The sequence below is a fragment of the Mustela nigripes genome, chromosome 3, assembly GCF_022355385.1.
Source record: "Mustela nigripes isolate SB6536 chromosome 3, MUSNIG.SB6536, whole genome shotgun sequence".
Classification (NCBI taxonomy): Eukaryota; Metazoa; Chordata; class Mammalia; order Carnivora; family Mustelidae; genus Mustela; species Mustela nigripes.
The window spans coordinates 63,789,328-63,811,851 of NC_081559.1; the positions used below are offsets into that span (position 1 = coordinate 63,789,328).

Below are 22,524 nucleotides of genomic sequence, written 5' to 3' on the forward strand. Positions count from 1 at the left end.
GGATTCAAACCTTAACCTCAAGGATACTGTAGGAAGATTTACCTTCACAAATTACCTCGTATGATCAAACAATCCCTCCTGACAGCTAAAGGGATGAGACAGGTAACTGCATATTTCCATATAACTGTCTCTGATATTTAAAAAGATAAAAAAAAGTAAGTTTTGTATACATGTACATCCTCTTTGTAACATGTGTTATATACTAGGGACCAAACAAGTGTCCCATAATAATCATCCAAGGTCATGAGAATTTCACTGCCCAACTTCTGGGGATCCTAAATGTTAGTAATGTGGCAGGCACTGCATCAAGCCCTATGATACTAAGAAGCATGGGACCAGAAAGAAAGCACAACAGAAGAAAAGAAATTATACACCACGAGCTTAAGGAAGGCACTTAAAATCTTCCTCTACTATCACCACCATTCAAGAATGCAGTAGAAAGAATAATCACCACCCAAAGACGCACAAGCCCTCGTCTCAGGAAGCCATGAACATGTTAGTTTACATGACCAATGTAAGAGTATTCTGGATTATTCAAATGGGCCCATTCTCAATCACATGGGTACTTAAAAGTAGAGAACCTTCCTCATTGTGGTCAGAGAAAGACATGAAATGACAGAGACAAGGTCAGAGGGTTATAAAGTTGCTAGTTCTACACACAGGCTATGGGGGCCAAAAGTGAAGCAATGTGGCCAGGCTCTAGAAGCTGGAAAAGGCAAGGAAGTATTTTCAGTTTCTAGTTCCACAATGCAATGAGCTTAGAAGTCACCACTTCATCATAACAAGTAAAAAGCCAAACAGGCTGAAAACTCAGCACTTCTTGGATCTGTAAGATAGCACAAGACCCAGGGCAAACACTGCCCCCAACACTGAAGAAGATAACTACAGAGAATCATGAGTAGAAACCATGGGTGAGAACCAATGCTGGGGCAGGAAAATCTTAAGTGAAATGGACAAATCACAAGAGACTCCATGTAGACAAGTATGAGAATTAAAAACACTAAGGAAGGGGTGCCTGGGTGGCTCAGTCAGTGAAGTGACTGCCTCCCGCTTGGGCCATGATCCCAGGGTCCTGGGATCAAGTCCCGCATTGGGCTCCCTGTTCAGCAGGAGAGTCTGCCTCTCCCCTTCCCTCTGTTCATGCTCTCTCTCTTGCTCACTCTCTCTTTCAAATAAACAAATAAAAATCTTAAAAACAAAAACAAACACACACACGGGGAACACAATCTAAAGAGGGCCCACAATATTGTAAGATTAGGGAGCTCCAGGAGCTTTAATCAGTTTCCTACAATAAATAACAGAGAAACCCCCTCAGCCTTCAGCAGGGAGAGGCGAAAAGGAGTCATTTTGAAATGCACCTGAGCATTCTGCTCTTTTCAACAAAGCCTGCACTTAGGGGAAACTAGTTAACCAGAGCTTAACCTGCTGGGGTTATCAGAGCCTCACTAACCTGGGAAAAGGGGAATAGCCAAGGCCATGCTCTAGCCATCCTGTCTCACCTAAGAAGAAAAAATTCCCAAGCTCTTGTTAAATTCACAGTCCAGAGGCAGACTCACTAAAAGACTGAGACCTAATCACAGAAAAGGAGACATTCCGCTCCCCACCACCTAAAAACACATTACTAAATGTGTATTTAGAGCAGTTCCTTTTACCCAGTACATCATGTCTGCATTCAAGAACAAAATTTTAAGGCATACCAAAATGCAAAAACAAAACAAAACAAAACAAAAACCATAATTCGAAGAGAAAGAGAGTAGATGTCAGAACCAGACATGAAATTTAAAACAGGAAATCAATAGAGAAAATCAACAAAACCAAACCCAGGTTGTTTGAAAAGATCAAAATTAATAATCTTCTGGTCAGGCTAACTGAGGGAAAAAAAAAACGAGGACATAAATTACGGATATCAGAAATGAAAGAAGGGATATCACTATAGAGCCCACAGACATTAAAAGGATAACCTAAGAATAACATGGAAACTCAATGCCTATGAATTTAATAACCTAGATGAGATGGACCAATTCCCTGAAAGATGAAATCTGCCAAAACTTACACAAGAAAAAACAGCAATCTGAATAGGCTTATATATTTTAAAGAAGTTGAATAAGTAATTAATTACCTTCCCTAACAGAAAGTACCAGTCCTGGAGATCACTGATAAATTCTACCAAACATTCAAGGAAGAAATTATATCAATTCTCTACAACCTCTTTTAGTGGATAGAAGCTAATGGATCACCTCCTAACTCATTTTATAAGACCAGCATTATCGTAAGACCAAAATCAAAGACATTACCAGGAAATCACCTACCAATATCTCTTATTTACAACAAAGAAGCAAAAATTCTCAACAAAATATTCACAAAGTAAACCTAACAATTTACAAAAATAATTATGAGATATGAGCAAGTGGGATTTATCTTGGGTATGCAAGGTTAGTTCAAATATTTGAAAATCAATTAATATAATTCATCAAATCAAGAAGCTAAAAAGAAAAATCACATGATCCAATCAATAGATGTAGAAAAATCACTTGACAAAATCCAGCACCCATTCATGATAAAAACTCTCAATAAACTAGGAATAGAGAGGAACTTTCTGAACTTGATCAAGAATACTATGAAGACTCTAAAGCTAAATCATACCTAATGGTGAGAACCTCAAAGCTTTCTCACTAAGATCAGGTATAAGGCAAGGATGTCCCTTCTCACCACTTCTTTTCAACAGTATACTGGGAGTGCTAGTAAATTTAATGAGAAAAGGACATAAAAGATACACAGGTTGAAGAGGAATGAAACTTTGTCTTAAAAAAAACCTTTTTCTTCACAGATGACATGATCACCTATATAGAAAATCCAAAAGAATACACAATGAATAAATAATTATAGCAAAGTTATGAGATACAAGGTCAATATACAAAAGTCAATTGCTTTTCCATATACCAGCAATAAGATAGAACTGGACATTAAAAACAATACCATTTACATTAGCACCTCCAGAATACTCAGGTATAAATCTAACAAAATGTGTGCAAGATCCATGTGAGGAAAACTACAAAACTTTGATAGCAAAAATCAAAAAGGAACTAAATAAATGAAAGATATCCAATGTTCATGGATATGACAACTCAGTATTTTCAATATGTCAGTTCTGCCCATTTTGATCTGTAATCCTAATCGAATCCCCAACAAGTTATTTTGTAGATATCTGCAAACAGATTCTAAAATTTATATGGAAAAGACCCAGAATAGCCAATACAAAATTGAGGGACACACAGTGAGCCAACACACAAAAAAATGTTGAGGGCCTGACACTACCCAGCTTCAAGATTTCCTATAAAACCACAGTAATCAAGGGATGCCTGGTTGGCACAGTTGGTTAAGCATGGTTTGGGCAGGGTTGTGAGACTGAGCCCAGCATTGGGCTCCCTGATCAGCATGGAGTCTGCTTAACACTCTCTTTCCTTCTGCCCTCACCCCCACTCTCTCAAATTAAAAACCAACCAACCAACCATAGTAATCGAGACATTGTGGTAGTCATGCAAGAATAGAAAAGACTAGACTAATGGAACATAAGAGAGATTGCAGAAATATACTCTATAAATATGGTCAATTAACATTTGACAAAGGAGCAAAGCCAACAGAATAGAGCAAAGATCTTTTCAACAAATGGTGCTGGGACAAATAGATATCCATACGCAAAAAAACAAAAAACAGAAACAACAAAAAAAAAAAAACAGTGAATCTAGACCTAGACCTTAAATCCATCCCCAAAATTAATTCAAAATGGGTCACAAATCTAAATGCAAAATGCAAAACTATAAAATTCCTAAAAGAAAAAAACAGATATCTTGGGTACAATGATGCCCTTTTAGATATAACAGCAAAAGCACAATTCATGAAACAAACGATTGATAAGCTAGACTTTATTCAAAAACTTCTGCTCTGTGAAAGACAGAGTCAAGAGAATGAAACATTTGCAAAAGACATAACTGATAAAGGATCTTTGTCCAAAATATAGAAAGAATTCTTGAAACTCAACAATAAGAAAAAAGAAAAAGAAAAATGGGCCAAAGACTGTAACAGAAACCTCACCAAAGAAGATATACTGATAGCAAATAGCATAGGAAAAGATGACCCACAAAATGCCATGAGGGCAATGAAAACTAAAACAAGACACCACCATCAACCTATTAGGATGGCCAAAATGCTGGTGAGGATGTGGGGCAAGAGGAACTCTCATTCACTGTTGGTGGGAATGCATGATGGTACAGCCACTTTGGAAAGCAGTTTGGCTTTTTTTTTTTTCAGTGTTCTAAGATTCATTGTTCATGCACCACACTCATGTATTGCTCCATGCAATACATGCCCTCCTTAAAAAAATTAAAAATAGGGCATTTAAAAAAAATAAAACTAAACCTACTTTTACCATGTAATCCAATAATTACACTTCTTGGTATCATCCAAAAGAACTGAAAACTTAGGTCTATACAAAGCCCACGCATGGACATTTACAACAGCATTATTCATAATTGCAAACTTGAAAGCGACCAAGTAGTCCTTCAGTAGGTGAATGGGGAAACAAACAATGTGTGTGGAACACAGAGCAATAAGCAATGTGTATTATCCATAGCTAAAATAAATCCAATCTGAACAGGCTAGGTCTTGCATGATTCCAAACACAGGACATTCCGGGAAGAGCAAAACTAGGGAGACAGTAAAGAGATCAGGTGCTGACAGAGGTGTAGGAGAGGAGACAGGCAGAGCCCAGAAGATTTTAGGGTAGGGAAAATACTCTGTGCTGAGTGCAAAGCCAGACCTGGGGGTTTGATCTCACAACACTAAGATCACAACCAGAGCCAAAACCAAGAGTCATAATGGTTTCCTGTCATTATAAATCTGTTCATCCCCATGGAATGTAGAGCCCCCAAAGTGAAGCATGATATAAACTATGGATTTGGGGTGATAAGGACGTGTCGACGCAAGCTCGCAGATGGTCACAAATGTGACGCTCTGTTGGAGGATGTTGAAAATGGAGGAGGTGATGTGTACATGGGGTCAGGAGGTAAAGGGAACTTCTGTATCTTCCTCCTAATCTTCCTGAGAACCTAAAATTGTCCTTAAAGAAAATAAATTCTTAAAAAAGCCAAAGAAACAGACTCTCCTCTCAAGCCACCAAAAAGACACACGGCCCTGAAGATACCTTGATTTTAAGCTGAGACCTGTGTTAGACCACTCACTTCCCGAACTATAAAATCATAAATGGGTGCTCATTTCGACCACGAAGTTTGTGGTACTTTGTTACAGCAGCAGTAGATAACGGACACAAAGACCAGCCAGTGACATCCACTGGGCAGCACAGATTTCCCACTAGACCACCGGTTAGCAACTGTATGAATTTAACCAAGGAGAACAAAGTTTTCCTCCACTCTGGGAACTGCAAAATAAAGTTGACAGTATATTCTCGGAGTCTAGTTTTGATGGGGAAAGAAAAGTTAATATGAAGAAAGCTCCCAAACCGAAATATGCTTGTTACTTTTCCAAGACCCAACATTTCCAGGAAGAAATCTTACCACTCATTATATCTCCAGGGATATGGAACCGGGACCTGAAATAACTTTGCAAACAGCCCTCAGAATTATTCAGCTCTGATCAAGAGGACAAGTCCTAAGAGACAACCTTCCCTGAGAACACTGGAGAGGAGAATTTTTAGAATGCGAAGAGCAGCAGGTTACCTCATCAGCGGCTAGGAAAGGTGGAATATAAAAAGGGATAAGGGAGACAGCCTCTGCATAGTGACAGAAAGGATAACTTAAAATACTAAGGCATTTGTTAAAATTTCAGCCAGGGTATCAGGTAATTAACGTTGACTTAAATGCCACCAAAGCTTTTTAAGGTACCCGATACATTTGAGACATTTTCTCTCTTTGCCTATCTGTTCAATGACATTAAAAAGCTCAGGAGAAAGAAGCAAGAGTTCAGGGAAGATGTGAAAGTTCCCGAAATGTGACCAAGGAATTGGCCCAGCAAGAGGGGTGGACTGCTGGTCAGAGCACTGAGGAACTTATGAGGAGAGAGAGGAGAAGAAGGAAGTACCTCCCCATCCACCCCCCCCGCCCCGGCCCCGCCCTGCAGGTTGCAAGTGGGGTCCTACTCCTGGCGCAGACAGCAATGGGACATGGCACAATTTACTGCAGTTCTCTGAGGTTAGAGGAGAGCTTCCCTGAAAACACCCCACCCCAGAGGTATAGTTGTGGGTAAGTTCCACAGATTCATGCAGCTTCTACCTTTAGGCTGTCTGGAGGGGCCAGGAAGACTTTTCTGTTTTGGTTTTTTGTTCTTTTTTTTTTTTTTTAACCACGGGAATGTTCTACTAGAGATGGGTCTGGAAGAAGCAGCATTTCACATAGATACTTCAAAACTCACACAGTGAGCCTTGGCAGGGACAGCCCACCAATGCCGGGGGCAATGCCTGAAGTAATCCAAACTGGGGGTACAGGAAGGGCAGCGCTCACTCCTAACAGGGTCCTCGCCCAGCAGGGCTTCTTCTGCCACAGACACTGCCCTGGAGTTCTTACAGCATGGAGCCCACATATATTTTTGAAAATAAAATATGGAGATCATATTCAAAGTATCACCTTGCTTGGGAACTCTTATAGAGAAAACCTAGTAAAGAAGTATTTTTTTGTACCCATTTCCACTATACCATCAAAAATACAGAGTTGAAAAATAAAGACTTATGAAACATCTTGATATTAAAAGTTTGTGAGATCCATCTTTATTTTTTTTTTTTTTAAGATTTTGTCTCAGAGAGACAGATAGAGCAAGAGTGGGAAGAGAGAGAAGTAGACTCCCCTCTGTGTAGGGTGCCATATGTGGGGCTCGATCCCAGGACTCTGGGATCATAACCTGAGCCAAAGGCAGATGCTTACCCTGCTGAATCACCCAGGCTCACCTGAGACCCCGCGACCCACTTTAGTTAAGAATTACTCAGCTGGTACTCGTGTGACACACATTCATTAAGGGCCTATCACTTGCTGGACATTGTGTAAGGCTCTGAAAGCATAAGGGCAATCTTTCATCTCCTCCAGCTGTTATGTCCCACAGATGTCACTCTCTCTAACCCTAGGGTGCTCACAGCCAACAGTCAAGAGAGCATTTCTTAAAGAATATCCACTAGGAGAAAGAACCCAAAAGAACAACTGCAAAATGGGAGCCAATAGCTGTGTTTGGTGAGCACGTTATACTCAGGAATCATTCATCTGTGTGGCTTTCTCGGTACAATAACTTAGTTAAAACCCTACCCTAAGAACTCAGCCCTTACAGAGTGAGAGAGCAGTGTTGGCAGTTACATAGACAGTGACATCCTCTGCTGAACCCAGAGCTACAACCAGCCCCTCCAATCCCTATGGGCTTGGATACCAGGCTTACTTGGTTATGTATCTCCAGGTTTCTCCATGTCTGAGGGTATACAACGCCAAAGTCAAAATTCAATGCTGGAAGAGACCTTTTCTACTGGGCAGTTTTCAAACATCATTTTTGCACATAGAAGTTTTTATATGCTGCCATACCGAAAAACTGGGAACTCTATAAATATCCAATAATACATTTTAAGTAATAGGTTTTGGCACAATCATTCAAAATATAAGGCAGTCACTTAAAATGATTCTGTAGATCTATCTTCATTGACACAATAAAGATAACAAAGACATTACCAAATAAAGCAGATTATAAAACACTGTGTTATGAGAAATTAAATTTTGAAGATGTTATTATAGAACTATTTTAAATCTACATTAATGTAAGTGGAGGAAAAAAGACCAGAATCTTCATAGAGAAGTTAATAATGATGTATCCCTGAGTAGTAAGACTGTGAATATCTCACCATGATTGGTTTTTAATTCTTCTATTTTGATTTCATTACTAAATTTTTCTTCATGTAAATCTTCCTTCCTTGAGTATGTTTACCAGTAGAAGGATGTTGTATGTACAAAAGGCTTATATTCTACATCACACCACATCCCCTTACACCAACTCCCTATCAGTACCACTGGAGGAACACCAGAAGACCCAGTCTCCAGCCTGTCCTGGCTCTGGGACCACAGAAAAGTTACTTAATATCTCCCATCTCTCTTTTTCATCAGTGGGCAGCAAACACCAGACAAAAGGAAAAATGAAATCAGGCATATAATGTGACAGTCCTTTTAAAACTACAAAATTGAGGGGCGCCCGGGTAGCTCAGCAGGTTAAGCCTTTGCCTTTGGCTCATGATCTCAGGGTCCTGGGATCGAGCCCCACATCAGGCTTTCTGCTCAGCAGGGAGCCTGCTTCCCCCACTCTCTCTGCCTCCCTCTCAGCCTACTTGTGATCTCTCTCTCTGTCAAATAAATAAATAAGATCTTTACAAAAAAACAAAATAAAATAAAATTACAAAATTGCTATTTGCGTCATCTCTAAAATATCTTCAGGTATGCCTGTCACAATATTAATTGATGAGCTTATTAGGAAGCATTGTTAAAAAAAAATATTTCCATGAGGGGCCCTTGGGTGGTGCAGTCAATTAAGTATCTGACTCTTGGTTTCAATTCAGGTCATGATCTCAGGGTTAGGAGATCAAGTTCTGCCTTGGGCTCTGAGCTCAGCAAGGAGTTTGCTTAAGCTTCTTTCTCTCTCACTTTACCCCTCTCCACGCTGGCTTACTTGCTATCTCTGAAACAAATCTTTAAAGAAAAATATTTACATGACGTCTTAGTAAGAAGACAGGTGAATGCAACCATCCTAAGTGCACTCAAAATGGAACTGAATAGAGCCTGGCCATGGCGTCAAGTGGGGAAGAGCACAGACTGTGTTGAAAAGTCCTAAGTTTTCAAGGCCCAGTCTACTGCTTCTGCACTGTGTAGTATTAGACAAATCACCCCCATGACTCTGCACCTTAATCTTTTCGTCTGTGAAAAGTCAGTCACAACAGGATTGATGTCATGGAGGTTTTATGACGATAAAGAAGACAAAGCACAAACAGCACTTATCCCAGTGCCCGGCACATAGTAGGATCTTCATCTTTCTGAACGATCTCACTGACAATAAAGCCAAGATGTGTGACAATGACTCCAATTTTCAGAGGAAAGGAATTTACCAAAAGAGAACATTCCAAAAAAGTAAGTAATGTCAAAATATTTTTACTATTAAAGAGCAAATAACTTGGTGCCCACGAATTAATTCATACCACTCTGCTAAACCACCAACGTGGTCTTGGCAGAAATAACTTAAGTCTGATAAGGCCCTTTCGGAAGACCACAGCCTGACATTACCCCTGGATTCAACCTAACTCTTACTCTTCTCAAAATATGGATGCTAAAAAACAAACACTGGTAACCACGGGAACAAGTAAAACAAAGATAACACTCAGACAAAAGTGGTCTTGCCTTCCTTTAACTACCCATAGCTCATCTTCTCATCTGTCTTATTGCCTTTATCACTTTCTACCTTGTGTTAGAGTCATTTGAGTGGGGTCTGATCTCTCTGTCCACACGGTAAGCTCTGTGAGTGCAGAAACCCTGTCTTATTCATCTTTGGATTTTCAACAAAGCCTTGAGCAAAGAAGGCCATAAATAGGCAGTTTGTTGGGGGGAGGAGGGAGTGTACCTGAAAGCACTGCCACACTGAATACCATACCCACATTGTCTAACCTTCTGGGGAAAAATTAATCAAGCCTCCCAACCACTTGACTAGTAAAACCTATGCAATTAACCTGATTTTACAGGCTAAAGAACCATTTAAGAATTCTAATTTCTCTAGAATGATGATAACATGGAATTAGAATTCAGACATATAGGTGCTGAAACGGTGATCAACACTGTTTTTATCAGCTTCAGCTTTCTTTATGAAATTATGGTTTACTAAGTCTATAGCAATAACTCAAGTTCATCTTTTAATAGAGAAACGAAAATAGTAAGTCACATTAGGCAATATTGTCATGCTAAAGGATTTTTACTGAAATAAAAATCATTTTCTAGAGATCACCTTTTCCTACAAGCAGGAAAGTAGTTTTGTTGGGGTCTTAATTAGCCCATCAAGGTGTAATGACATTTCTACCTAATAACAAGGTAAAATCATTATGGGTGCATTGGTGGACTATCCCATTCCACAGTGTCTATGTACAGCAAGTGTCACAGCTGCCTTCAGCAAAACTTTAACTGTAATCCATAGGGCTGAGCTGTCAAAGTATGAACAGCATCTACACCAAGGAATTAACAATTTAACTGATAAGTTTATCATTTTTCCAAATCGCTGAGCCTGGTTCTTGGAAACATATGTTTTATGTCAAACACATGACTATTCCGTTTTATGAAAAATCTACAAAAGGCAAAATATTTGTACAATGTTCAACTGAAATTAGAAATGATAGTACCATCTATTGACAGTATATGAATTATGAGATGGCCCACTTAACATCTTTCTCCGAGATGTCTTTAAGAGGATTTCCTTATGCTGTACCTTGATACTCAAGTTTTTTTTTGTAACACAGATGACATTACCATATATACAATTGGCAAGAAAACCTTTGCATAAAAGTACTCAAAAGGAAAAAGAAAAATCTACTTTTTTAACTATCTCCAGCATTTAACATTGAGACCTAAGGTTTCACCCTTTTTCTCCAGCCCTTGTATTTAGCAGGTCAGTTTTAAGAACAAGGTCAACAGTGTATTTTTTCAAGGAACAAATAAGCCTTTGCCTCTTCAGTCTTTTGTCTACAACCACCAGAAATGAACGGAGAAACAAATACATGATTGTAACCACCTGTATTTGTCTTTTCTTATAGAATGTGACATCTTGAGAAGTAAAATATCTCCCAGTTTCCTACTTACAGGATGAAGGGGAGGCTTAGCTGGCCTTTTGGGGCTGGAGGTGGGAAGAGGGAGAAGGAAGCCAGAGTCTTAGCAGGTAGGTCTATAAAATGCTATGTCAAAAAGAAAGTCAGGATGACCTTTTCCAAGAGGTAAGCGGGCGGCTACCCGTACAGCATTAGTAAAGGACTGAGGAGACACCTGCTTAAACTCAAGTCTCTCCCCACTAGCCAGTGGGGCACAAGACACGTAAACCTCATGCCCAGATGACCACAGTGAGTAAGGATAAGCACACTATTTGCTAACACAGTAGCCACGCACTGGCTAGATCAGTGGCTCCCAAAGACAGAGTGAGGGTCTGTTTGTGTGTTTGTGTGTTCATTTACATATGTAGGTACACGCATATATCAGAGTCTTGGTGTGGAAGGAATGAGAAGGGTACAAGAGAGGAAGGCAAGGATTCTCTCACCTGATAAACACTGGCCAAAACAACCTTCCAGCTTCCTCTCACACAGGCTGGTTTAAGAGGTAGTTTATCTGGGCCCAGAGAGGGAACAAATGATCTCGAGTAAATTTCAAACAGGGAATGGGGAATGAAGAAATCGTATGGCGGGGACCAGCCCTGGATGTCCAGGCTGATACTTGAGGAACGTGGAACTTTGGAGGTTTCTAAGAGAAGGAAGCTGGACCTGCGAGGGAGGACTGTGGTGAAAGAGGAGGGTAGGTGACGGCCCCTTGTACACAGGAGATCACAGAGGACAAGTCCATGGGCCACATTTGTTTATGATTTAAACAGTAATTCACAGACTCCTCTTATAGGTGTGTTCATAGACTCCTCTAAGAATGTTTTTAAGCATTGTGTTTCTGTGCCAATTACAATCACACACATGCACACAGATTTATATGCTGGGACATCAAGATAAGTCCATTTCAGGGATCAAGCTACCAGCTCCACTTTATAGCCACAATCACTAGCCTCAGGGGATCACTGGGACAACCTGCTCATCTCACCACATTTCCCTGGTAAATTTACTCTCCAGCTTCCCTACACAATTTCCCCCACCTCTCAAACCTCAAATATCTTTCCCTTCCTCACATTCAACGGATCACAGTCCTTATGAGGAAATATAAACACCAAAAGAGGACTTCTGCCTTCCCATATCCAAACCCATCAATGTCCTTGCACGTCAGCCTGCCCGCCCTTCCATCATGGTGGCTGCCCTGTCCAATGGGGGACCCTTCTGAGTAAGGCTGGCACCTGCGTGTATGCCTGGGTGTCATCCCGTCCGACCCACCTGAGGACAGCAGTCTTACCATATCCCCTCCCTCATTCCAGGTTTCCTTCCCATTAACTTACACACAACGCCTTTTTAAAAAGGATTCCCTTCACCCTGTATTTTCACTGGGCTATCTCCCCATCCCTCCGCCACCCTGGAGAGTGACTTTCTGTTACGTTATCCGTACTAACAAGTAATCTGTTCTTGCTATCTCGCGTTCGCTCTTGCCACTCTGTCCCGAACCCAGTTCAGTCAGGATTCTGTCCCCAGCACTCCACCAAAACAACTCTTGCCATGGTCAAGAATGTGCTGAATTTTGCTAAATACAGTGTGAGTTCTTAGTTCCCACTGTCTTGATTAACAGCAACGGCTGCAGCTTTTTACTCCTCCTTTCCTGAGACACTTCCTCTGTTTGGTTTACCGGACCGCCATTCTCTCCTCTACCTCACCAGCCTCTCCTCACCGGCCTCTCCTCACCGATCCGTTGATCACTCTGCATCCATGTACCACCTGAGAGTGCGCCAGATGACTTGTCTTCATTCACTCCTAGGTAATTTCATTTAATTTCACAGCTTTAAATACCATATGCGCCAACAGTTCTCAAATTAATACCTCTAGCCCAGAACTGGATCTCCTGTGAAATCTACACGGGTGCAACCGAAAGCCTGCTGGACGTTACACACACGTCCACGAGATAACCAAAGCTCACCACTTCTGGCACTGAATTCTCGATTCCACCCAAACCTGGACCTCCCAATTCATCCACATTTTCAGGCCCAGATCTTAAGTAATCTTTGAGTTCTCTTCTCTGTCCAGAATTCAATAATGATTTACTTTTTTAAAAAGATTTTATTTATTTATTTATTTATTCGGCAGATTGAGAGAGAAAGAGAGTGCACAAGCAGGCAGAGGTAGAGAGAGAAGCAGGCTCCCTGCCAAGCAAGGAGCCTGATGCGGGACCCTATCCCAGGACACTGGGATCGCGACCTGAGCAGAAGGCAGTGCCTTAACCGACTGAGCCACCCAGGCATCCCCAGAATTCAGTAATTACATGTCACCTCCATTATTCCCTGGCCTGGTCCATCACATCATAGCTCTCTGCCTGGCTGCAACTGCCTGGCAAAGGGCTCTGAGCTTCCACCTTAAATGGTTCCTGGATGGTGTATGCTCCCTAAGTCAATCACAGTGTTTTGAAAATGTAACTCAGCTATGCTCACAAATTTCCAATGGTTTTCCACCTACTAACACTGAAGCCCAAAGTCCTCACCACAGGCTACACGGCCCTAAAGGATTCAGCCCCTGCTAACTCTCTGACCTGGTCTCCTACCCCTTTGGTCACACTGTTTCCCTGGCTGTTTTTATAATTGCTTCGAACATGCTTCCATCTCAGAATCTTTGCAATCATTGTTTGCTCTGCCTGGAACTCTCTTGCTGCAAACAATCTCATGGCTTGATTCTTCACATCTGTCAGGTGTCTGCTCAAATACTACTTTATTTAGAGATCCCCTTTGTGGCAGGCAGAATTCTAGGATGCCTCCAATACCGCTGTCCTCTGGTATACAAGCTCTGCATGATCCTCTTCCCCGGGTGTGAGCGAGACCTTTAAAGATGATGGGTTGTCACTCCCGAGATTAGGTTACTTGATACAGCAAAGGTAAAGGGATTTTGTGGGTATAATTAAAGTTCCAAAGCAGTTGACTTTGACTTAATAAAAAGAGAGATTAATGTAGATGGAACTGGCTTAATCCAGTGAGAAACCTTTCCCTACCCTTGAAAAAAAGGCAAAGCCCTATTGTGAACTGCGTGTGTGGCCAGTGGCCTGTAGGCACCAAAGACCTCAGTCCACATCTGCCAGGCACTGACTTCTGCCAACACTCAAATTAGCTGGAAGAAGACCACAAGCTCCAGATGAGCAGGCCTTAATTGCACTGGTGTGAGACACAGCAGAGAGCCAATCTAAGCCGGGCCCAGACTGCTGACCTACAGAAACAGAGCGAATAAATGGCTTTTGTTATGAGCCCTGAAATCTGCACTAACTTATTACACAACAGTAGAAATCTATGATGCCTTCTTTAATACAGAATAGCACCCCTGTACTTCCTATGCTCCTGATACAGATTTTCCTTTAGAGAACTTGATTTTTCATGTAAGTCATATGAATATCTGAGTATTTCCTCTCCTGGCCTCTAGAAAGCCTTCCTAGAAGGTAAGAAATTTAAATTCGTCCTTTGTTTTTTTCCATTGTTGCCTCACAGCAGCCAGAATGGCACCATGCATGTAGCAAGTGCTCAATAAATATTTCCAGAGAGAATGAATACACATGCTGCTTACATTTATGTAAGCACAGGTTATGTCAGACCCCAAAAATGTAACAGCATTTAACGTTTAGTTTTAAATTTTAAAAGGATAATTCTCAAAGTACAAGTATTGCCATTAGAGGAAACCAACTATGTATTTGGAGAGATTCCTGAGTTCTCAAATATGAAAAAAACTGGTTTAAATGAGTACCTTGAAAACATTTAAGGACATAAGATATTTTCACAATTAGGCATGAACATATATTCACCAAAAGTAATATTAAAATTAATTTCTATTTTTTGGAAGTGCTTCTAGGCGGTTAGAGTCAGGGGAAAAAAAAATCATTGATTTGTCCATTTCAGTAACATTTTTAATGGGTCCTTTTATGATACCCCTCTGAGTAGTTAGCTAAATGTCCATCAAAAAGCAGTAAAGTCAATAGGATTTGTTTCTGGTTGAGCCACCATACCAAAAAATACTGATTATTAAAATCCATGCAGAAAGTGATTGGTTTTGAACAGAGGCCAGAAGTCTCTGTTCTATTTGAACTGCTGAACACGTTAAATCAGTGTTGTAGATAAAGACGTAAAAGACAGGCTCATCAGATGGACAACTGACATATGTCCAAACATGATAACTAATATGCTGCACTGACAATCATGAGTGAAATACGGACTGGTGCGGGGGAGGAGGCAAGCAATGGGTCAAAACCAACAGGTTCACTCTTACAGTGACAAATGTTAAGACATACGGAATGAGTTTTACAACACAAGCTGCAGTTCAAATTAGGCTTGATAGCCCTTCAAGTGGAAATAATGAAGTCAGAGGCCTTGTTTGCCTGTTAGGTCATGCTAGATCGGTCACCAAGGTGCATGGCTATTTCAAAAGGCAGTGGAAATTTAGGCTGACTTAGGGGAAATACAGAGTGTAAACAGAAAAGGAAAAAGAAAAATCACAGAATCTCACTATTGTATTCCAGCCTGCCAAGGCCACATCTGGAGGCCTGCATTTAAATATGGGGGCTACAACATAAAACTGGAAAACGGTTCCATGAAGAGAGTGCTGAGGCCACGTGGGTTTTTAGAGTAAACCAACGTACACTCCTTCCCTGCAGAACATCTTAAACTCTTTAATATATTCATATTCCTTGTGATTTTCAAAATACAGAGCATGTTCGTGTATGCATGTGTGTACAGATAGATGGGACACTACACATGGTTTCTGAGCTTTTCTGAAGGTAGGAGATATGTAGGACCAAAGATCTGTGCCGCAAACCCAGGGAACCACCCAGGCCCATGAGGAACAAGGTAACAAAGGTAAGTGCCTACTAGCTGTCAATAAAGGTGAACAGCTAAGATTACAAGGATACAGAACCAGAGGACGAGAAGCAAGGCTACTTGTGCTGTTTTTCCTAGGAAGAAGGAACCCATAAAAATACAAATGGCTCTCAGAAAGACAAGAGGATGTACTTCTGTATCGTTCTAGGACCTACAGCAAAACAGTCTCTGGAGGTAAGGCTCAGGAATATGTACATGTTTTAAAACACTCTCCGAAGAGTGTAATCCAGACAACCTGGTATCTGCTCTAAGGGTCAGAACTGGAACCCAGAACAGGAAGATAGTTGGATCTCAAGGAAGAAGGCGAACCAAAAAACAGCGTTTTGTTATCACAGGAGCGATTCACTCCAGTACGCACAGAGGTGAGGTAGATATCCAGCACACCACAAAAGAAAAAAATTACTGGATATATCAAGTAGGAGACTGGATGATGGGACGCTCAAGGTCATGCCCAACACTGCGCACTCAAGTGGGCTGGACACTATCCACCACGGTCTCACTCATGACTGTATCTCAGGAGCAAACTCAGAGACCGGCCCAGTGGTTTTATCACAAATATTGGTGGAAAGAATATATGAACAAGTGAAAAATAAACAAAAGTGGTATCTGGTTCCAAAGTCAAACGAGAAAGGAAGGGGCTATTTCATTCTTCAGAGATCACTAAATATGCATAATTATGAACCATGATCAAGGCTACTTTCAAATACAAGGAAAATGGTCTCTGTAATCATTCACTTCTTAACCGGGAACCATCTCTGAATTAAATCACACCAAAGCTTGCCGTGCCATTCCCCCAGTGAGCATGTGAAAACACACCGCAGATTGCAAATGACTGTCCGAAGTGAGGGGTGATTATGCCAACGACTATCTACCCTGACAGACTACACTAACTCAGATGGCTGGAAACTAACCTTGAAAATGAGTCCGCTTTTTATAGCCACGGCTCAGAAAAAGGTCCATCAGCCATGTGTTTTATCTGTTTAATTGTCAAAGGAGAACATATGTGTAACTTATTTTAAAAGCACCTTCAGAAACGTGACAGTATCCTGATTGACCTGGTGACTGAAGCTGTTTATAATTACGTGGAAGCGAGTATGTCTTCAGACACCATCTTCTTAACGAAGAATACTCAGGAAGATGGGCCTTACGGTTTAGAAATCCATGAAACAGAAAGAACCTTCACTCACTAGACACAAAGTTGACACTGTCAGGCCCCACATTTGTATCCATTTCCTAGACGACTGAGGCTTCTTTCAAAATACATCTGTCATTTCTCCACAGTAGCTGATCAAACCTGCCACTGAAAAATGTTCTGAACAGGCAACTTGTAGAACAAGCATGGTTTATTTCTGTCAGACTGACTGCCGAAGTGTGAAAGAAACTCATTAAAAATCTCTTACTGTGATCTTACATTGTAAAGTTTTTTTTGTTTTATTTTTTTTTTCAAAAAGGGAAAAAAGCCCAAGAAAGGAAAGGCAAAAGGGAAAAAAAAAAAAACTTAATGAAGGGTATACTGAGCCTGCAGACACACTCATCTGGTGCTTTCTTATTCTTTGTAGTAAGCAATTAGAAAAAGAGCAATTAGTCCGGGCATACAGCATACACACTAGCTGTTTGGTGAAATAAAATAACTTAACAATCTTATTTTATGCTAATATTATGAAAACTTAATGAAGGAGGGAAGAATACTGTACTATAGGAAAAGCAATATAAACTAAACGGTAGTATTTACCTTAATCTTAAAACGAGGTTCACAGCACAAGAAGCTTCTCTATAGTCTTCGCTGGCATTGGGTAGGCCCTTGGAAAACAAAACCGCAAAAAACAAATAAATAAAATCATAATATCCCTTGACTCACATGACCCTTTCTTTCTGAAAATTTGCAGACTAGGTCTTTACACGCGGCAGGTCCTGTTTGGCCACATAACGAGCTCTATGTGAAGGTTGGAATGATGCCTAATTCCCATCCCCGCCAAATTGTTTTCACTAGAAAACCTTGGCTGTAGGGTGGGTCCTATGAACAAGGATGGTATGAGTAAGTCCAAAGAAGAAGGGTCAGCCATCTTAAAGCAGCATCCCGCAAGCTCAGCCATTGTCTGGACCCACTGGGATTTGGTGATGCACAAAGGCCAGCACCTTAAACATCAGGAGGCAGAGGAAAGTGGGATCTGGCAGAGATCTTCCCTGCCTTTCTCACCTATAACCTAGTTCTTTAAATATACAGCATCAACCACAAATGCCTCTCCTCCACCTCCCCTCCCTACCCCTACAGAACCCTGGACATGAGTAGACCTTCCTGCTATAGTCGAAAAAGAGATTTCGGGTCAAGACTTGGCTTTGCCACTGACCAGATGTGCAACCTGAGCAAGTCATTCTCCAAACCTATTTCCCACTTACAAAATGGGGATAATACCAGTGTCCAAAGTTTGCTGGAAGAACAAATAATATATATGAAAATGACTCAGACAACTACAATGTGTTATATAACACTCGTTATCCTAATCCCCTTTCCTGGTTCCCTTATTCTATTCACCTTTGGACAAATTATTACTCCTGACTTGCCTTTTGTCATTGAACCAGTCCTCATGATTTATCTCAAGTTGTTTACTAAGTTGCCTGATGCAGAGAAAAGGACCTAAACTGAATCTCAGCTCTTCCTCTAACCAGTTCTATAATCTTGCGTGAGCCACTTAACCTCTGCAAGTCTGTGCTTCCTCAGCTATAAAATAAGGGTCAAGGACTAGATGTCTGACCTCAAACAGGCTTCCTGCAACCATAAAATCCTATCACTCTCTCCTCGGTTTACAGCCGCTTTCAGAAAACATATATCAGGAAGAAAAGAATGAAAATGAATTTATCGGTGAATATGGAGATCTGGGGGGGATAAATTTTGATACCAAGGCTGGTGGTGCTTGATAGTATGACAATTTTGAGAGCAAAAAGGCTTGCCTATTAATTATATAGCAAAACCAGAATGGGGGCCTGCACCCTTTTCCTATGACCATGTCCCTCCCCTGTGTTGCTCAGCACCCAACCTGACTCATGGCTCATATTTTCCATCATGTAACTTTCAATATAGATGCATTCCACAGTCCCTGGACTTTTATTTTTACAAGGCAACTTGTAGAGATAAATTGGCCCATAAACTTCCATGATAAAAGAATTATGAAAACAGGTTGTAGAAATCCAACTGAGAACCAAAAAGGAAAAACTATCAATTAACTCTACGGTTTTGTGGCAAGCATCTAACAGAATGGGGAGTCATTTTCTTTCCTTTTCTTATTTCACACAGTACCCACAATTTCAGAAGCAGTGTGGTAATCAATCCTTGCTCTTGAACCTATCATTTAAAGGTTGGAAGTCCTGAAAATCATGGTCAAGAGTAACAGTACTCTTTTCTCCATACCTATTTAAAAAAAGAGAGTTTACAAGCCCCCGATTTTGATAGACTGCCCTGAAACTGTCTATCTCCCGAAAATGTTGTGTGTGTTTTTTTTTTTTTTTTCTAAAACTAGGTCTACAAATCATCTCAAATGTAAATGACTGGTGGAGAAACATACCTGAGAGTCCTGCACTGAGAGGGACTGTATCTGCTCGGGTATACTGCTGGCATTCACCGCCATCTGTTAAGAGAGGCACCATTACAGCACTTAAGGAAACCAAAATGAGACAGTAAGGTCAGCATGCTTATACCAAGTCCCGATTATCAGAGACAATTTTGCATACGTAATTTTAAGCTGTTTTTTTGCATCAAAATGTGATCTTTGACAACCTTCATTGGAATCACCTAGGACACATGGTAAAGATTTCTGGGCCCTGCCTAGCCTAGGATTCAGAATTTCACAGAGACGAGAGAGAATGTATATCTTCAACAAGCACCCTGGGTGATCATTATGCTTTCAGAGAATCACCAAGCTAAAGTGAAAATGCAGGGACTATTTGATAGTTTAAATCTGATAGCAGAGAGATGCTCTAGGACCATCTCTTCTTGTCACAGAATTTCGCCTCAAGTTAAAAGTCCCCACTGAAAGGATGTTAGGATAAGTAACATTTAACCATGACTTGAACTTTAATCATTACTTGAAACAATTTTTTTTTCACTGGATTTAAAAAACACATAAAGATAGTTGGACTTTTAAGACACGTTTCCCCAAAAGAAAAGCCAAAGCAATAGGTTATTATTTTCCCTCGAGATGGAAATCCAATCCTAATGTGATACCAAAAGTGTTTTTCCCTCAAGCCTTACTTCTGTGAACTCTGCCCTCAAACAAAACTAGAAAGACCAAAAACAAAACAAAACAAAACAAAAAACTAGAAGAGGAACAGCAATGAAATGATGAATATATATTATTTTTTAAAACTACTATCAATTCTAAAATAATGAGAAGTCATCAGAAATTTTTTGCAGCAAGTTTTCTAAAGTTTAAGAAATAAAATTCTTCTTCTCTGGGCTTCCACAAAATAACTAGGTTAGTAATGAAGTAATAGGAGGAAGTCTACTACTGTCTGTAATTTACTTTGAAATGCATCAAAAATGAAGATGGACTGATGGACTGACAAAGTATAGTAATGGTAGGATCTACTATGTGTATGTGGATGTTCACTGTAAAGTACTTTTAGTGTTGCTATATATTTGAAAATTTTCATAGTAAAATGTTGGGGGGAAATGTGTAAGAAGAACAAACAACCTGTATTCTTTAACCAGCCAGAGAACCTGGGCTTATACCAAATGATCTCTTGGAAAGAGTCCTTCAGGCTGACTGAACCCAGATCTGAAGTAAGGTTTGAGATGCAACCAAAACCCACGTTAGCACTTAGAGAATATTCTACCTCTAGTCAAAAGACTACTTTAAACTGAAAAACCTTAATGGCAGTTACTAGAGATGAAAACTTCTCTTTCTCCTAGGGAGGTCCCCTCTCCTGCCCTGCTTCCTTATTCCTGGGCTATCATCAGAATGGAGAGCTAGTTAATGGGGGGGCTGGATCCCCAAGGACCCTGTGCAACCTCACTCCACAGGTACATTACCCTGCAGGTAGTGAAGGGACCAGCCTCTAGCTCTCACCAGTACACAAGCTATACAGGGAATTGCTCAGGAAAACATGCAGAGATGCACAGGAGTGATGGGGAGCGAAGTTTCCCGTGCAAAACATCTTCCTTGGCAGCCAATTCCAGTCACCCAAATTTCACCAATATGAGCATACATTTTTAAATACAAAAACTTACAAGAAAACTAACATATTAGGCAAGTGTGATCACGGTGTAATATAAATTTGCTTATTGGAATTTTTTTGTTTGGTTGGTTGCTTTTAAAAGTTTGTTTTAAGAAGCACATTTGAGAAAATGGGGGTTTTCATAGGCGGGGAAGAGAAGAACAGATACTGGGTGAAAGAGAGAGAAAGATCCCAGAATAGAGAAAAGAAAGGGACAGTGTCTGCTAATTTCCCACAGAGTTCTAATCTTCTTTTCTATTTTTAAAATTACTGTGGCTAACTAAAAGCAGCGTGTTATCCTGGATTGGAGCCTGGGAACGAAATAAAGGTTATTAGTGGACAGACTAGTGAAATATGAACACAGTCTGAGGTTCAGCTGACGGTAAGGTAGCACTTCCGCTTCTGTTGCGACAGCTGTACCAGGCTCACACAGAAGGGCACAGCAGGTGAAGGGTGGATGGAGCTTCGCATTATCTTTGCCACTTTCTTCGAAATATGAAATTATTGCAAAATAGGTTTATTTTCAGAAATACAGAAGATTTCTGATGACAAATCTAACATTTACGACAAAAAGTCAGAAAGCCAGTCACTGGAAATACGAACATCTTTTAGAAAATGGTGGTAGGGAAGTATGGAGTCAAAGCCGTCTGTGGTGACAAAACCAAGCATAATAAATTTGGAGAAATCGTATCTTTGCCTCCATCTACAAATGGATATAAGACAAATATGTATAAGAGCGGACAGGCATTTGGAAACCACGAGGTCCTCAGAAGTACACTAAAAAAGCTAACGGCAGTTCTAACAATCAGGCAATCGCAATGAGTAAGCGTAAGCAATAAATTTAGCTTTTGCATTGTGACTAATCTCCAGTAAAATTAACTCAGCCAAAATCCACACCCAATTTATTTTCTCCTCAGAACAAAATACCGGAGTCGGGAAACAGAACATTTTCACAATTAACCTCCTCTAGATTCTGTAATGAAATCCCGCAGTCTAGCTCTCATGACCTTGGTCAACAAGCCTTCCCCTGGCTCCAGGACCTTGATTAAATCAGGACAATTTCTCTAAGAAGTTTCTGAAACCTCTTTCATGGTTTTTCTTCTTCTCTCCCTCTCTTTTTGCTTTCTTGAGATTTCTGACATTTAAAACAAATTTTCAGAAATTTTGAGCACACAACTTTCCTGGATTTCAGTGTGGACTTCTGGATTCAGAGCAAGTGATGTGGTTTTCCCAGCCAGTGGTTCCTGATCCTAGCCACGTATCAGAACCACATGGGCAGTTTCCTTCAAATCCGGGTTGCCTGGACATCATCCCCAACTCCCAAATCATGATGTGAGGGCTAGTTCCAGGCATCTGCATTTTTAAAGCTTTCGGTTTTTCTGATGTGGAGCCAAGGCTGCAAACCATTTGTTTTCATGCTCAACAGAGGGGCTTCTGTAAAAAGAAGCTTCTTTAGTATAAGCCTTAGCAAATATCTCCCTCGTTTAAAGGAAACCCAAAGAAGGTAGGAATGTAAAGATAAAGGCAATTTTACTTTCATACAGAAAATTAAGATGTAAA

At 40.5% G+C, this 22,524-nt stretch overlaps 1 protein-coding gene across 2 annotated transcripts in view; it reads right to left on the reverse strand.

The window, feature by feature from the left end:
- STK39 (serine/threonine kinase 39) overlaps positions 1–22,524 on the reverse strand; it is a 299,252-nt gene that overhangs the window by 99,328 nt on the left and 177,400 nt on the right. For both annotated transcript variants that reach the window (XM_059394116.1, XM_059394115.1), the window contains 2 exons: positions 19,314–19,376; positions 17,486–17,553 (listed from right to left, as the gene is read on the reverse strand). In XM_059394116.1, the coding sequence (XP_059250099.1) occupies positions 17,486–17,553; positions 19,314–19,376 (131 nt within the window). The remainder of the gene's footprint in view (positions 1–17,485; positions 17,554–19,313; positions 19,377–22,524) is intronic.